Raw genomic sequence first — 17,983 nt, 5'->3', positions numbered from 1 at the left:
ATGCGATTTTCTCAAATGTCATAAAAACCACTAACTTTAGGAAAGCTTTGCAGATGGGTACTTTGGTGTAGAAAGGACTCTTTACCCTTGTTGGATTTGTCAGAATGTGTACTTTCCAAAAATATATGGTTTTCTGGGGGTCCCTGTGTAGTTTGGGGGTCTTACTGCATATAATAGGCTGTCAGGGGGCTCTGTGTGCAAAAGCTGAGCTGGCAGGCGAGAAATCCTTATGCGCTATTTTCATTTTGGGGTCAGTACATACCGCAGACTTTGGTATATCTATGCATATTGGGCATCAAACTGTTCAGTAGACCTCTGGTGTTCCTATTTGGGGTGTGTTGCCTTTGTACGCAAGAAATTGTGTGAGATAAATGCGGCAAACTGCAATATTTTTATGTGATTTTCTGAAATGTCATAAAAACCACTAGCTTTAGGAAAGCTTTGCAGATTGGTACTTTGGTGTAGAAAGGACTCTTTACCCTTGTTGGATTTGTCAGAATGTGTACTTTCCAAAAATATAGGGATTTTAGGGGTCACCCTACATTTCTGCAGCTTCTACCCCTCATAAAACTGCCATGTGTTTATGAATTAGGTAAAGATAAGCCATGAAATTAGTGTGCACAAGGTATATTTGGGGTTCTCTAAGTGCCATGTGCTTTGATAAACCTATGTACAGTGGGCATCAAACTGTTCAGTACACCTCTGGGGTTCATATTTAGGGTGTTTTATCTTGGTACCTAATGACCTGTAGAAAATAGGATCCTGTATAGTGGAAGTTTTGAGGTGATTTTTGGAAATGCCATAAAAATCATCAAACTTAGGAAAGCTATATGGCTTGGTACTTTGGAGTAGAAAGACATGAGTACCCATTTTAGATTCGGGGGGATGTGTACTTTCCAAAAATATATGACTTTCTGGGGTGAATGTACTATTTACTAGCATTATCCCACATATAATGATGTAAATGTATTGATTTTGCAGAAGCTGAAATGATAGTTCATATGGGGGTATGTTCTCATTGGGGCCCCTACATGCCACATACTTAGGTAAACCTATACATATTGGGCATCAAACTGTTCAGTGGACCCCTGGCGTTCATATTTAGGGTGTTTTATCTTGGTACCTAACACTATGTGGGAGATAAGATTCTGGAAACTGAAAGCTTTGAGTGGATTTTTGGAAATGTTATCAAAATTGCCAACTTTAGGAAAGCTTTGCGGCTTGGTACTTTGGAGTAGAAAGACATGGGTACCCATTTTAGATTCGGGGGAATGTGTACTTTCCAAAAATATATGGCTTTCTGGGGTGAATGTACTTTTTACTAGCTTTATCCCACATGTAATGATGTAAATGTTGATTTTGCAGAAGCTGAAATGACAGAAATGACAGTACATATGGGTGTATGTTCACATTGGGGCCCCTATATGCCACATACTTAGGTAAACCTATACATATTGGGCATCAAACTGTTCAGTGGACCTCTGGGGTTCATATTTAGGGTGTTTTGTCTTGGTACCTAATGACCTGTAGAAAATAAGATGCTGCATAATGGAAGTTTTGAGGTGATTTTTGGAAATGCCATAAAAATCGTCAAACTTAGGAAAGCTTTATGGCTTGGTACTGTGGAGTAGAAAGACATGGGTACCCATTTTAGATTCGGGGGGATGTGTACTTTCCAAAAATATATGACTTTCTGGGGTGAATGTAGTTTTTACTAGCTTTATCCCACATGTAATGATGTAAATGTTGATTTTGCAGAAGCTGAAATGACAGAAATGACAGTACATATGGGTATATGTTCACATTGGGGCCCCTATATGCCACATACTTAGGTAAACCTATACATATTGGGCATCAAACTGTTCAGTAGACCTCTGGGGTTCATATTTAGGGTGTTTTGTCTTGGTACCTAATGACCTGTAGAAAATAAGATGCTGCATAGTGGAAGTTTTGAGGTGATTTTTGGAAATGCCATAAAAATCGTCAAACTTAGGAAAGCTTTATGGCTTGGTACTGTGGAGTAGAAAGACATGGGTACCCATTTTAGATTCGGGGGGATGTGTACTTTCCAAAAATATATGACTTTCTGGGGTGAATGTAGTTTTTACTAGCTTTATCCCACATGTAATGATGTAAATGTTGATTTTGCAGAAGCTGAAATGACAGAAATGACAGTACATATGGGTATATGTTCACATTGGGGCCCCTATATGCCACATACTTAGGTAAACCTATACATATTGGGCATCAAACTGTTCAGTAGACCTCTGGGGTTCATATTTAGGGTGTTTTGTCTTGGTACCTAATGACCTGTAGAAAATAAGATGCTGCATAGTGGAAGTTTTGAGGTGATTTTTGGAAATGCTATAAAAATCGTCAAACTTAGGAAAGCTTTATGGCTTGGTACTGTGGAGTAGAAAGACATGGGTACCCATTTTAGATTCGGGGGAATGTGTACTTTCCAAAAATATATGACTTTCTGGGGTGAATGTAGTTTTTACTAGCTTTATCCCACATGTAATGATGTAAATGTTGATTTTGCAGAAGCTGAAATGACAGAAATGACAGTACATATGCGTATATGTTCACATTGGGGCCCCTATATGCCACATACTTAGGTAAACCTATACATATTGGGCATCAAACTGTTCAGTAGACCTCTGGGGTTCATATTTAGGGTGTATTGTCTTGGTACCTAATGACCTGTAGAAGATAAGATGCTGCATAGTGCAAGTTTTGAGGTGATTTTTGGAAATGCCATAAAAATCGTCAAACTTAGGAAAGCTTTATGGCTTGGTACTGTGGAGTAGAAAGACATGGGTACCCATTTTAGATTCGGGGGAATGTGTACTTTCCAAAAAGATATGACTTTCTGGGGTGAATGTACTTTTTACTAGCTTTATCCCACATGTAATGATGTAAATGTTGATTTTGCAGAAGCTGAAATGACAGAAATGACAGTACATATGGGTATATGTTCACATTGGGGCCCCTACATGCCACATACTTAGGTAAACCTATACATATTGGGCATCAAACTGTTCAGTAGACCTCTGGGGTTCATATTTAGGGTGTTTTGTCTTGGTACCTAATGACCTGTAGAAAATAAGATGCTGCATAGTGGAAGTTTTGAGGTGATTTTTGGAAATGCCATAAAAATCGTCAAACTTAGGAAAGCTTTATGGCTTGGTACTGTGAAGTAGAAAGACATGGGTACCCATTTTAGATTCGGGGGAATGTGTACTTTCCAAAAATATATGACTTTCTGGGGTGAATGTAGTTTTTACTAGCTTTATCCCACATGTAATGATGTAAATGTTGATTTTGCAGAAGCTGAAATGACAGAAATGACAGTACATATGGGTATATGTTCACATTGGGGCCCCTACATGCCACATACTTAGGTAAACCTATACATATTGGGCATCAAACTGTTCAGTAGACCTCTGGGGTTCATATTTAGGGTGTTTTGTCTTGGTACCTAATGACCTGTAGAAGATAAGATGCTGCATAGTGGAAGTTTTGAGGTGATTTTTGGAAATGCCATAAAAATCGTCAAACTTAGGAAAGCTTTATGGCTTGGTACTGTGGAGTAGAAAGACATGGGTACCCATTTTAGATTCGGGGGAATGTGTACTTTCCAAAAATATATGACTTTCTGGGGTTAATGTACTTTTTACTAGTATTATCCCACATATAATGATGTAAATGTATTGATTTTGCAGAAGCTGAAATTATAGATCATATGGGGGTATATTCTCATTGGGGCCCCTACATGCCACATACTTAGGTAAACCTATACATATTGGGCATCAAACTGTTCAGTGGGCCCCTGGCGTTCATATTTAGGGTGTTTTATCTTGGTACCTAATGCTATGTGGGAGATAAGATGCTGGAAACTGGAAGCTTTGAGTGGATTTTTGGAAATGTTATCAAAATTGCCAACTTTAGGAAAGCTTTGCGGCTTGGTACTGTGGAGTAGAAAGACATGGATACCCATTTTAGATTCGGGGGAATGTGCACTTTCCAAAAATATATGGCTTTCTGGGGTGAATGTACTTTTTACTAGCTTTATCCCACATGTAATGATGTAAATGTTGATTTTGCAGAAGCTGAAATGACAGAAATGACAGTACATATGGGTGTATGTTCACATTGGGGCCCCTACATGCCACATACTTAGCTAAAACTATACATATTGGGCATCAAACTGTTCAGTGGACCCCTGGCATTCATATTTAGGGTGTTTTATTTGGTTACTTTATGACCTGTAGGAGATAAGATACTATAGACTGGAAGCTTTGAAGCGATTTTAAAAAAATTTCACAAATTTTGATAAAAACCAATAACTTTAGGAAAGCATTGCGACTTGATAGTTTGGAGTAGACAGACAGTTGTGCCTATTCTGGATTCCCCAGAATCTCTTCTTTCTAAAAATGTAAAATTTTTTGGGATAAACTTTCTGGTAGCGGAATTTTTGGCCTTAAAATCTAAAGTATGCAGCTTTCTGGAGCAGTGCTTTGGAAATTTGGTAGTGTACTGCTGGGAGTTTGTGACCTATACAAGTGAGAAATCTCCATAAAACATATATATTTGGTATTGGCACGTTCAGGAGACATGGGACTTTCCAAATCAGGTGTATTTTCATGCATAAAATATTTTTTGTTTCTGGTATATGTGTTTATATTATGGAAAATATAATTTTTTTTCATTTTTTAGACATTTAGAAGCCTATATCTTGTTACAAAATTGGAATTACACAAAAATTCTACCATATTTTAAAAGCTTAGGTTGTCCTGAAAAAAACAATATATTGTTTTCCTGGGTAAACTAAAAGTTCCCCCAAGGAAAGGCCCCTAAAGTGAAACAGTGCAAAATGTTCAAAAACTGTCTGGCAGTAGAAGTTCCGCTTTGTTCAAAACGGCTGGCAGTGAAAGGGTTAAAGCACTATTTTAACATCTCTGCAAAAGAGTACGTTGCAGGAGATCCATTTTATAACTACATTTTTTGACAGAGAATATATAAAAGAAAAGTTTATATTTGAATATTTTCTTATGATATAGACATTAGAAGACATTTTGCAGTTATTTTTCTCATTTATTTTGCCTTGCCCCTACTGGTTGCTGGACAGATACAATATGGGAAGCTAGATTTTATTATTGGTCATTATCTTTTTTTTATTTATTATCTTTCTATTCAGACTCTCTATTTGTTATTGTCCAATCTGTCATTTAAACCACTTTCTATTTAGGTGTACAACACCTGTCTACAACATTTTCCATTGTAAGTTAAACATGCCCTTTAAAAAGGTTATGCTAATAACTCTTTCCTCTGTCTATTAGGTGGCTTGTCTTAGTCATGTTGCTGCAAATTTTCTTAATGGTGGTGCTGAAGCCAAACGCTGGGGAACTGCACATGGAAGCATTGTTCCATATCAGGTATTCTGCAGCATAAAAACTATAGAATAAATACATAGAAAATATAATAGCACACTGATTAATATGATGGTATAACCCTTTTTCACTGTGTAAACTGCATTTTGGGAGAGAAAAGAGAGCCTTTTTTTGTATGTTGCCAGAAATATTACCAGAAAACCGCAATATCCCTTGTTTCACAATAGTAGGCATATGCACTTATAGAGGCAAAGCATATTGTATGTTTGTAGATACAGTACCAATTAAATATTTGTTCACATTAGCTAGCTTTACATAAATATTTCACAAATAAAATCTGTTATGTAAAGATTTTGGATTTATGTATATACCCTGTACACAAATACATTTCCTGCTAAAAGCCCATTCTGGGAAAATTACGGAAATTGCTGTGCTTGTTCCAACCAAAACCCAACATGAGTTAGCAAACCCACAAGGGGTTTCCCTTATGATTTAGCAATCATAAATTAGGCCTTAAGTTGCCCTGGTTGTGGTAAATTCAACATGTAAACAGAGAAAATTCAATAATAGTTAAATATGTAATGTTACTAGGTTTTGACTATACTAATAGCTTTTTTTTTTTTAATTCCAACACCAAACAAAGGACATACAGTAGCACAAAGAACACTGCTATATAATTAAGGTGCCGTAAAATCTCCCAGTGCTGCAAAGTAGGTGTGGAGGAGTTTTTACTCTATAGGGACATGACACACCACCCCTAAAGAAAATAAGTGTTTGATGATCAAACATTTGCAGAGAGATTTTCAGAATTCATGGGAACTTCTTTTTAGAGACAGATATCTAATACTCCAGAAGAAGTTTTTCTCCTTTATGATTAAGGATCAAGCTTACTGACATCCTTTTTTATAAAAACACCAGCCCCAGCAAGAAAAGAGAATGGCACAATAAACCTCTTTGTGAATGGTCCTAAATATAATTCTTTGTAGCCGAAGTTTGAGAAGGAAAGATAAGAAAATATTTAACCTTACTGGGGCATAGTCCCAGGGTATTCATAAGTGTGATGTGGTAGAAGAGTCTCAGTAGAGTATTTGAAGAAGAAACCACCAATAGAATCTTTATAGGCATCCAGTAAAATGGTGGCTTGGAAAGCTGCAGAGACTTCCAGCAAAGTTATACGTGTATGGACAGGCAGTGTTGAATGCAGCTCCAAGAGACCAGCCTATGATTGCATTATGGAGTTGAAGGGAATCCTAAAATCACTGGGGGAGTATGAATTATGCATAGTTTCCACCACCAGATTCAATTTTGCAGTAGTCTCAAAGATGATCTGGCAATGGTCTCTCATCAATAGGCAGGACACAATATGCAGGATTAGAGTTTTATGTTTCTTGACAGAGTCCATGAAATTTCTAGTAGCCTCACGATTGAGGCAAGGTTGGTTTTAGAATTTAAGTCTTAACAAGCCTGGGAGCAGAAGACAATGTAAGACTTGTTAAAGGGTGCCTCTTAGATATGTATAGATACCTAGGGTCTGGAGTTTCATAGTGGTACCTACCAACCATGATGCATGGAGCTTTTGTGTCTTCAAGTTGATTTATCAACTCTCTCACCACAATGTCATCTCTAAATTATTTAGAAGGCCCTGTTGGATTTCTATGAGGTGGAAGGAATCTGTAGACATATGATGATGGGTAAAAGACCTTGCAAAACATTTGAAAAAAAAGTGTATGCATGGGTATACAAGGGGATTGGTGCCTTCCAAAAGTGGAGCGCTCTTAGCCTCATCTGCCAACCAGCATACTACAATATAGCCAGAAGTAAAATGGAATAACTGGAGTTTGAATGGGATGAGGCCTTACCTAATGATACCTTTGCAAGCCTAAGGGCCTTCTCTAAAATGAGAATTCCTTAGCCAGCAGTATAGGAGCTGGGGTTTGATCTAAAGCTTATAGGAGGGCTAAAAAAAAGCTTCCATAAACTGAGTGATTTAGTTGCCTGAAACTAGGATTTTCCTAATTTCAAACAGCTTTCTTATTGGAGCCCATGGGCAATTGTATTGGTATTATACATGATTTAGACATTTGCTGCAGTAGACTAATTTCTGATGGCTTGCTTGCTTTAGCCCACTGTTGGTAAATGAGCCCCATTGTGTTATATATGACAGATTCTAGAAGTGCAATCTTATTTTCTATTTGTGTGTTGATATGGTTTCCTTTTCTTTGATGTTAGCACAGGTATGGTAAATCCAGAAACCTCTGAATATTTCTCTTGTCTGAGCCCTAAAACAATTATTACAGATACTGTAATTCAGCATAAATCTAAAAGAACATTCAATTCACAATCCAACATCTTCTGTTGGCTACCACATATACCACATAAGGGATATATATATCGTCGCTATGCAGTCAGATGTAATTTAGTACATTTCTTGCATACAAAATGGCACACATTTTCATGATAATCTAACAAGCTTGTTTCATGTCACTTGTACTATAAAAGCTATCACGTTTGGCAAATAATAAATAACACAATTTGTTCTTAGGAGCTTGATTAACTTGATTTTTCAGTAGATCCGCTTTTATAGCATTCCATCTTGGCCATTTGATCACTTTCTCCAGTCCATCTGTTTTTAGAGCACATTTACAATAAAACATCTGTGGTTTATTTGACTTTGCATACATTATACTTGCTGATGGCACAATGTGTTTTAAATGTTCTTTTCACAAACATGTTTCTCAACCTTGTATTGCTAGTTTAGTATAGATGGAAAGGAAACAATAAGAAACACTGGTTCCGATTTTGCCCAATAATTTAGTAGCAAATTAGTAAATAACAGTTGATGTGGGGTCTTTTAAATGAGCAAGTGACAAATTTTAGCTTTAAATAGGCTTGCCCTCTCAATTTTCTAATTTTTCCAATCTTTTTTTAAACAGTATTTTTTTACACAGATGTTGGGGATTTGGTCTGAAAAAATTTCAACAATTTTGAACATCTGGTTCTTTGTGCATGACAGATGCCTGGACCTAGTCACACCATAGCTTTTGTCCAAATGATTGTAACATTTAATTGGGATACAACTCTGCCAAATACGGCGATTAAAGCTTCTTTTCCACTGTTTCTTTCCAGAAGGGGTTTGTTTTTTTTTAATCAGGGACAGAACAGATTTGTTTAAATTCCAAGTACTGCTTCTGTTTTTGCCCCTTTTTATCTTTGAAAGAATTTAAAGTATTTTTACAGTTCTGTTGCATCACAAGCAATCACTAAAATTGGAATGGAAAATTATACTTATCGTTTGGTTGGCAATAATCAAAAATAGTGGTTTGTGGAGTGAGGAAAATTACCAGTGGCCACAAGGTCTCTATATAACAATTCTTAAAAAGAATAAAAGAATACAGCATCTGAAAAGCCAAAAAAGCAAAAACTATATATATATACAGGTCCTTTTCAAAAAATTAGCATATTGTGATAAAGTTCATTATTTTCTGTAATGTACTGATAAACATTAGACTTTCATATATTTTAGATTCATTACACACAACTGAAGTAGTTCAAGCCTTTTCTTGTTTTAATATTGATGATTGTGGCATACAGCTCATGAAAACCCAAAATTCCTATCTCAAAAAATTAGCATATCATGAAAAGGTTCTCTAAATGAGCTATTAACCTAATCATCTGAATCAACAAATTAACTCTAAAAACCTGCAAAAGATTCCTGAGGCTTTTAAAAACTCCCAGCCTGGTTCATTACTCAAAACCGCAATCATGGGTAAGACTGCCGACCTGACTGCTGTCCAGAAGGCCATCATTGACACCCTCAAGCAAGAGGGTAAGACACAAAAAGAAATTTCTGAACAAATAGGCTGTTCCCAGAGTGCTGTATCAAGGCACCTTAGTGGGAAGTCTGTGGGAAGGAAAAAGTGTGGCAGAAAATGCTGCACAACGAGAAGAGGTGACTGGGCCCTGAGGAAGATTGTGGAGAAGGACCGATTCCTGACCTTGGGGGACCTGCGGAAGCAGTGGACTGAGTCTGGAGTAGAAACATCCAGAGCCACCGTGTACAGGCGCGTGCAGGAAATGGGCTACAGGTGCTGCATTCCCCAGGTCAAGCCACTTTTGAACCAGAAACAGCGGCAGAAGCGCCTGACCTGGGCTACAGAGAAGCAGCACTGGACTGTTGCTCAGTGGTCCAAAGTATGTCATTCGGAAATCAAGGTGCCAGAGTCTGGAGGAAGACTGGGGAGAGGGAAATGCCAAAATGCCTGAAGTCCAGTGTCAAGTACCCACAGTCAGTGATGGTCTGGGGTGCCATGTCAGCTGCTGGTGTTGGTCCACTGTGTTTTATCAAGGGCAGGGTCAATGCAGCTAGCTATCAGGAGATTTTGGAGCACTTCATGCTTCCATCTGCTGAAAAGCTTTATGGAGATGAAGATTTCATTTTTCAGCACGACCTGGCACCTGCTCACAGTGCCAAAACCACTGGTAAATGGTTTACTGCCCATGGTATTACTGTGCTCAATTGGCCTGCCAACTCTCCTGACCTGAACCCCATAGAGAATCTGTGGGATATTGTGAAGAGAAAGTTGAGAGACACAAGACCCAACACTCTGGATGAGCTTAAGGCCGCTATTGAAGCACCCTGGGCCTCCATAACACCTGAGCAGTGCCACAGGCTGATTGCCTCCATGCCACGCCACATTGAAGCAGTCATTTCTGCAAAAGGATTCCCGACCAAGTATTGAGTGCATAACTGAACATAATTATTTGAAGGTTGACTTTTTTTGTATTAAAAACACTTTTTTTTTATTGGGCGGATGAAATATGCTAATTTTTTGAGATAGGAATTTTGGGTTTTCATGAGCTGTATGCCACAATCATCAATATTAAAACAAGAAAAGGCTTGAACTACTTCAGTTGTGTGTAATGAATCTAAAATATATGAAAGTCTAATGTTTATCAGTACATTACAGAAAATAATGAACTTTATCACAATATGCTAATTTTTTGAAAAGGACCTGTATATAGTACAAAAGAAACAAAAGGAGCACTCCCTGCTGGCCAGAAATGGATGTAAATGAAGAACAGAGTGCCACACACACAGGGCACAAAACATAATTATTAATCCAATGTTTCGAATACTAAGGGGCAGATTTATCAAATCACGAGTTCGAATCCCGAATGGGAAAAATTCGGATTGGATACGAAAATTTCTGAAGATCGCAAATATCACAAAAATGCTTACGAAAAAATCTTATTACTCACGATTATATCGTATTGGCGATCCGAAAGTCATGGAATTTTCGTACCGAACCATTGTAAACAGCGGCAGAGCCTTTCCGTGGCGTGGCCGTGAAAAAATTGGCGAGAATACGCTTGGAGCGTTCACATGAGTCTTGGTAAATCTCCCCCTAAATGTGTTCTTCCCCCAAACCAAAAGTAGTGGGCTATTTAAGGGGGGTGTTTGGTTTGTCCCTGAAGAAGAACACATTTGGTGTTCAAAACATTGGATTAATAAAGATTTTTTGTTCTTTTTTAAGTCCCTGTGTGTGCGGCACTCTGTTCTTCACACACACACACACACACATATATATATATATATATATATATATATAGTAAATAGTCCTCCTTATCTCCCTGTTTAACCATAATTTAATGTGTTTGGAGCATACTATTATTCACAGGATGCCTGAGATCATTCCACACAGATCTCATTCTATCCTACCAGTTGCTTGCTACCTATGTAGAATTGATCATTTTCCCATCACTTTCATTTCCCTTATTCATTGATAAAGGGCCCAGTGAGGCCCTAAACATTGGCATTTTTAATTATTTGTTTTTAAGCCATTAGCGATTCAGAAACTTGACATTGTGCTGCACTTACCTTGTATCTATAAAAAGCTGTGCAATTGTCTATGTTTAGATTAAGGAGGGTCCATGCCAGTCAGGGTTCATATCCTGGTCCCTCCCAATATATATAAAAAAAGGGCGCAGTGTAATAGCACTGAGCTTAAAGGAGAAGGAAAGGTAAAAACTAAGTAAGCTTTATATAAATACAGTCATAAGCACTCAGAAGCACAGAAACGCTGCACTATGTTTTCTTTCAAAAGGAACACAGGATTCCTTGTCTCTTTATTTTCCTGTGCCAGAGACACCAGCTCTCTCCTCTCTCCCCTCTCCTGCTCCCTCCTCCCTCAAGAATGCTACGAACTCCCTTTCCCCCCTTAGGAATGTGTGATCTGACCCAATCACCAGGAAGCTTCCTCATAGTCTAACTAACTGAGCGTTTACACCGATCTTGGTCTTGGGGCAGGAGCGAGGCATTATGGGAACTTTCTTTACAGAGCTCAGTGTTTTTTTTGCTGTGAGGCTTCTGATCATCTGAACAGGAGAAATATGGGGAGACTTAAGGGCACTATTGAGATTAACTTTTTATTAGCCTCTCCTTCACCTCTAAAAGTCTTTGTTTAAAGAATTCAAAAAGCCACATACATTTAATGTAAAAAATAATCTATATATTTAAGATACCACCTCATTTGTGAAGCAATTTGGAATTCTTTTTGCACTTTGCATGCTGCATTCAGCTGTTTGCGAATAGTCGCATGCCTCTGCACACACTTACTTTTAACTCCCACAATGTGCAAACTATATAAAATAAAATAATATATTGTAAACAGAGGTGGAACAAATACATCTCTATGAAATGTATGCAGCATTGTAGCAGGATGCAGTGGGAGCTAATAAGATTTGAATTAAATAAGACCGATAAGTACAAGCAACAAGTTACGACTTTTAAGCCACACATTTGGAGGGGATTTATTAACATTCGGATTTTCGTGGTTTTATATTCTTTTAAAAGCATGACTAAACTCATTTCCATTTATCAAAACATCTGAATTAAAAAAGCACAAATTAAAAAAAGTTGCAAAAAAGAAACGTGAAGTTGTTGCATGAAACCTCAAATTTTTCAAATTGTCACTCAAAAGCCAGTGTCAAAAAGACCCAAAAACCTTTAATACCATGAAGCAAAAAAAATCTTTCAGTTGTAAAAGGGACATCTGCCATTGACTTCTACATGATCTCAACAGGTTTTAGCTGTGTATTTTTGCATTTAGATTTGTCGTGTTTTTGTTGCATAATAAATTGCCCAATAAAATCCCCAACCAGTAGCTCAGGGGCAACATGTTGCTCCCCAACCCCTTGGATGTTGCTCTCAGTGCTCCCAAACCAGGGAGTTATTTTTGAATTCCTGGCTCGGTGACAAGTTTTGGTTGGATAAACAAGATTTCCTATCAAATAAAGCCCCCTGTAAGCTGATAGTGTGCATAGAGGCTGCCTAATAGCCAATCTTAGCCCTAAGTTGGCACCTCCATGAACTTTTATGATGCTTGTGTTGCTCTCCAAGTCTTTATACATTTGACTGTGGCTCACGAGTAAGAAAGGTTGGGGACCCCTGGTTTAGAGCATATCCCTTGTACAATGAATACTTGTTTAATTTCGACTCTTCAAAGAATCTTGTCAAAATAATAATCTTACTCAAGCATTTTGAATTTTGCTACATTAAACCGAAATATGGAGGTAAAATGTTTAATCCTAATCTTATTACCTAAAGGTAATTGGAATGGCAGCTTAGCTACAGCTAATGGGGCACATTTAAATATTCCAGTTAGAACTTGAAATTGAAAATTTGGTGATCTGCTACAATAAGTATCAGACATTTGTGTATTTGTTCAGCGATATATTGCTAAGTTAGTATACAAGTAGAATATTGACTAGCTGACAGCTTTGGCAGGTTTTGTGTGCAGCTGTTTGTCCTACATTTGTTTTTCTTATTATGAAGTGTCTGGACCTCATGAAAGTCATTTCCATTCCCTTTTGGAATGTGAATTATCCAAGAGAGTGTACATTTTCACTTCCTTTTCTAAAATATTCCTTTGGAGTTTTTTTTCTTTCTTTTTTGTTTTTATTCAAGTAATATATGCAATGCAGTCCTTCCTTTGGAATTTTTATCTGTGTTTTTGGAGACACTGTTATATAAGAAAGGGAAAGTGTAAATCAGACAAAGCAAACTGAAGTTGGGCAAAAGAAAAGCAAAATACGTAATGCCATAACATTTCAAACACACCTCATTGTGTATCCCTTTACCAGCTAACATAATTATGAAACCTGCAGTTGGAAACAATTTTAGAACCTGAATACAATCTTTAAAAATAATAATAATAAATATAACACACTGGAGTATATACAGGCTTATTGTAAAGTTTATTGCAAAATACTGATGCAAACACAGTTCACTGAATAAAATATGTCCCCAAATTCCTTGGCATCCTTTAAAATTGTGATATATTTTCTTAGTAGCAGAGTGTAGTACCCTTTACAGTAGTTCTGCTGTAGTGACTACAGTACATAGTAAATGATAAAAAAAAAAATGTAGATGTAGGGGGTGTCGGGGCCTAACAGCCATTTCAGGGGTTGAAGTCTGGACCAAGGAGGAAGCTGTGTACCAATAGTCCCATTCACAGTATCCAAGAGGTTAAGAAGGCTCAAAGTTGTATTCAGGCAAAAGATTGGGGCAGGCAGTAATCAATGTGGTCAGAATCAAAGCAGAAAGTCAGGGACCAGAAGATCAAGTCAAAATAGTAATTTTGGTGCACCCAGGAACTCACAGAGTAAGAGCTATATTCGGGCATTGAACTAGGTTCTCTGACATCGAGATACGAAATGTCATCATGTGGTGCAGACATGCTAAGCGTTCCTAGCTGGAGTGCTTCTGACAAGGGGAATGTAATAAAAGTCACACATGGGAAAAAATTGTATTAAGAATAAAAATTTTGATTTTACAGTGTAATATACGTTAGACAGTTATTGCATTGCAAATTATAATTGTGTATGCTTGAAGCTGGAATTTATTTTTGGCTCAAAAATAACTTTCAGTAACAAGTTTGTGCACTGGTGCAAACTATTACTATTACAATTATTTACAATCTTTGTTTCACTGGCAAAAGTGGTCACAAAGGAAAATTTGTTTGAGCAAAAGCAGAAATTTTTGGCATTCCAAATATTTTTCCATTAAGGAACAGGAACACCAAAAAAATAAAAGTGTTTTAAAGGAGACGTATTGGATAAATGGAAAAATGCAATAATTTTGTTTGCAATTATGAATAATATATGGTGCAGGTTTCACTTTGGGCTAAACATTAATCCTATCTGTAAAAATGTCCCCTTTATTGGAGCTCCCTATGTATCAGTTCTCTGTCTGTGTTTCAAATGAAGGGTGGGCATGTCCTAATGGTCCCAGCCAGAAGCACAGTAGGAGGGGGATAGCCAATCACAGCCCTGCACTCACACAGGCAAAGACAGGCTTCAGTTCCCTATCAGGTCAGCCTAGCTGCTGATTGGTTGGTGCAGTGTACTGAGAGCTGCTGGCTCCCCTGCACATCCAGAGAATTCAACCAGCTGGAAGTGGGACAGATGGGTGGAACTAGTAGGGTTTGACTGGAATTTCTCACTAAATCCATAAGAAACAACTTTTTAAGCTCAATTCTTCTATATTTAGAGGAGTAAAAGTCACTGGTATATTCTTAATTTTAATATATGTCTCCTTTAAAGTAATTTAATGTACTGTTGCCCTGCACTGGGCAGAGTTGTGTGTTTGCTTCAGAAAAGCTACTAAAGTTTATATAACTAAAGTGCTGTGTAGCCACAGGGTATTTAAGCAGGAAAAAAGGCACAGGTTACATAGCACATAACAGATAAGCTCAGTAGAACACAATGGTGTTTTTCAGAGTTTACCTGTTATCTGCTGTGTAACCTGTCTAATTTATACCTGTTTTTAATTTGATTAGGTACCCCCATGGCTACACAGATGCTTTGATTATAAAAGCTACAGTAGTGTTTCTGAAGCAAATACTCAACTTTTAGGGCAATGGTGATTAGTTGCCCGCACTTAATCTCAGCTACCGCTAGTGACTAATCTCCCAAAATGGCTTTCCACTGGCAATAAACTGAATTGCTGGTGGAAAGGCATACACATCACTTAATTTTTCAAAGACGCGCAAAGTTTCCGGCAGAATATCAGGATTGTGATTCTAATGATTGGTTACAGAGAATATCTTTGGATGGCTGGAAAACATCTTGGAAGCTCTTGTCTTAAATATTCCCAGCTACATTTAAGATACCACAGACCTTCTAAACAAACTTGCTGCCCTAGGCCCTATACCTAAAGGAACCACCTTGGACACGATGGATGTTGAGGCCTAGTACACAAACATGCCGTATAATAACTGGAGTAAAAGTTTAATTACTGTTAAATTAATGACATCCTATTTATCCGAAAAGCACTTCCACTCCTCCCTTGACAACACTATTCACATAAAGGAGTAAATCTCTGTGACATCTATTTAACAAAATCCTCCAGACAGACGTACATACTTAAATTACAGTTTCCACTCCAAACCTATAATGAAGTCGATAAAGGCAAGCAATGCAACATATTTGTATTTATTTAGACCATGCAGATAGGGATAAATCTATCTAATAGGGTTATATCTAGTTATATATATATAGCTCAGGAAAGATCTTATATATAGATATAACTCCAGACTACCAGATTACCTTATCAAAAAAGCTGTAGTTAAACCTAGGAAAAACCTTCTCAAGTAAGAGCAGACCACAAACAATATCCATTTTCCACTTTGCTGCGATTTATAATCCACATCTACATAAAAGTATGAAGGAGCTCTAACCCATGACCTAAAAGTCCACAAGTGACCCAGCTGAAAGTGGCACATCTGCCTGTCAGCAGGCAAAGTGTAAAAACCTTCATCCACATTTACACCAAAGGTCAGATATCTGTACCACACTGCTTGAACAGTGTGCGCACCCGACCTTAACGCGCCCGCTCCCAGCCCAAACCCTACCTGACCCTGCTAGTCCCGTCTATTTATAGACCCGAAGGTACCTACAAATTAGAGAGCCGGAACCGGGAAGCTGGCATTGTAAGGTCACAGACGGGGAGGGCAAGTGGAGGAGCTCGACCCCCAACACGCCCATGTAGTGCAGAAGGATTCGGCCGAATCCACACTCCTGGCTGAACCGAATCCTTAAAATTACGTGACTTCTTGTCACATAAACATGGAAGTACAACATTTTTTGCCGCGTGTGGCGCTCATTAACCCTTTCATATCCTAATTTACATATGCAAATCAGGATTCAGTTGGGTATTCGCCCAACTCCCACACCTTGTATCTCAACCCTTTATCCTTGTAGATTGTAAGCTCTTTTGGGCAGGGCCCCCTTCACCTCTTGTATTGGTTATTGATTGCTTTATATGTTACTCTGTATGTCCAATGTATGAAACCCACTTAATGTACAGCGCTGCGGAATATGTTGGCGCTTTATAAATAAATAATAATAATTTAGGGGCCGCCCAGCCACATTCAAATTGGTTCCGAAGTACTGGAGACACTCAGGAGTTATAGCACTTTAAATCTCCCACGTGGCAATCCCCAGTGCTCCAGACCCGGTGAGGAACATGTTGTGCATGTCTGCACGTAAAGGGGATGGCGGGGAGTGACGAGTGGTGCTGGCCTAGGGGCACCTGCTGTATAAATCTGATCATGCCTACATTCAGTGCTCTAGTATGTAGTATAGTATAGTATGGGGGCTTTTCTTAGAAAAATACTTGGGCTCTATTAGCCTGCAGAAAACTAATTCTTAGGTGATAGGTGCCCTTTAATTATTCCCTATATACTTAATTCTTAAATAGGCAACTGGTATATTGTCATTTCATTTAGTTATATGGTTGTATTTAGCAAATTGGTTTGATAAGTTATGTACAAACAAGAGTTTTAGGACCTTTGAGATCCAAGACCCTGTTACTTAATTTTGGAACCCATTACTTGATAACCACCAGCAAATGCTGTTATATCACTGTAGCCTTTCTTAGACAACTGGAAACATCTGTGCTAATGGATGCAGTTGTATGATTGCTATAGTTTTTGACCACTAGATGTCACTGTGGTATTTTTTATAACCTAATTTATTTGTCTTTTGTTTTTAAGCATTGCTTCTAGTAAGTTACCTTTAGGTGACTGGAATATTTTAAAGGCACAAATATCATCCTTGGAAGTACATATGTAAATTCTGCTGCTTATATTGTGCCTACTTAAGTGTTGTTTCCATGAGCGTCATGTTTGCATTTGGGTTTTGCATAAATTGAATGTTCATGCATGGGATGGTGCCGCTTGGAGATGAGTCTGATATTGTTGAACAGCTTTAAAAAGGACGGGTAAAAAAATGTGATACCATTAATGCCTAACTGTATAGCAGTGGGCAACTTTGAGGACGAGCAAAGTGTTTTATTAAGATTTGCATCAGAATTGGCAGTTTTGCAAGTGGTGAATTTTTTTGCACTAGAATTTTGCCACGTGTTCTGTTTTGCACAGGTAAAAAAGAGAGAAAAAAACATTCATCGACTCCACTGCATTTTTTAAATTTTTCCAAAGTTATGCTCACCCCTGGTTAACATATCTGGTTCATGCCCCCCTTTAAGGCCCAATATTTCACCAGGGCCCTCCTTAGCTCTTGCTCTTGCA

General features: G+C 37.9%; 1 protein-coding gene across 2 annotated transcripts in view; it reads left to right on the top strand.

Annotated features, from left to right (window-relative positions):
• The window catches only part of sugct (succinyl-CoA:glutarate-CoA transferase), a 332,890-nt gene that overhangs the window by 32,710 nt on the left and 282,197 nt on the right, over positions 1-17,983 (top strand). For both annotated transcript variants that reach the window (XM_031904075.1, XM_002933407.5), the window contains exon 9: positions 5,343-5,438. In XM_031904075.1, coding sequence (XP_031759935.1) covers positions 5,343-5,438 — 96 coding nt within the window. The remainder of the gene's footprint in view (positions 1-5,342; positions 5,439-17,983) is intronic.

The sequence above is a fragment of the Xenopus tropicalis genome, chromosome 6, assembly GCF_000004195.4.
Source record: "Xenopus tropicalis strain Nigerian chromosome 6, UCB_Xtro_10.0, whole genome shotgun sequence".
Taxonomy (NCBI): domain Eukaryota; kingdom Metazoa; phylum Chordata; class Amphibia; order Anura; family Pipidae; genus Xenopus; species Xenopus tropicalis.
This window is presented reverse-complemented; position numbering and strand designations above follow the sequence as displayed.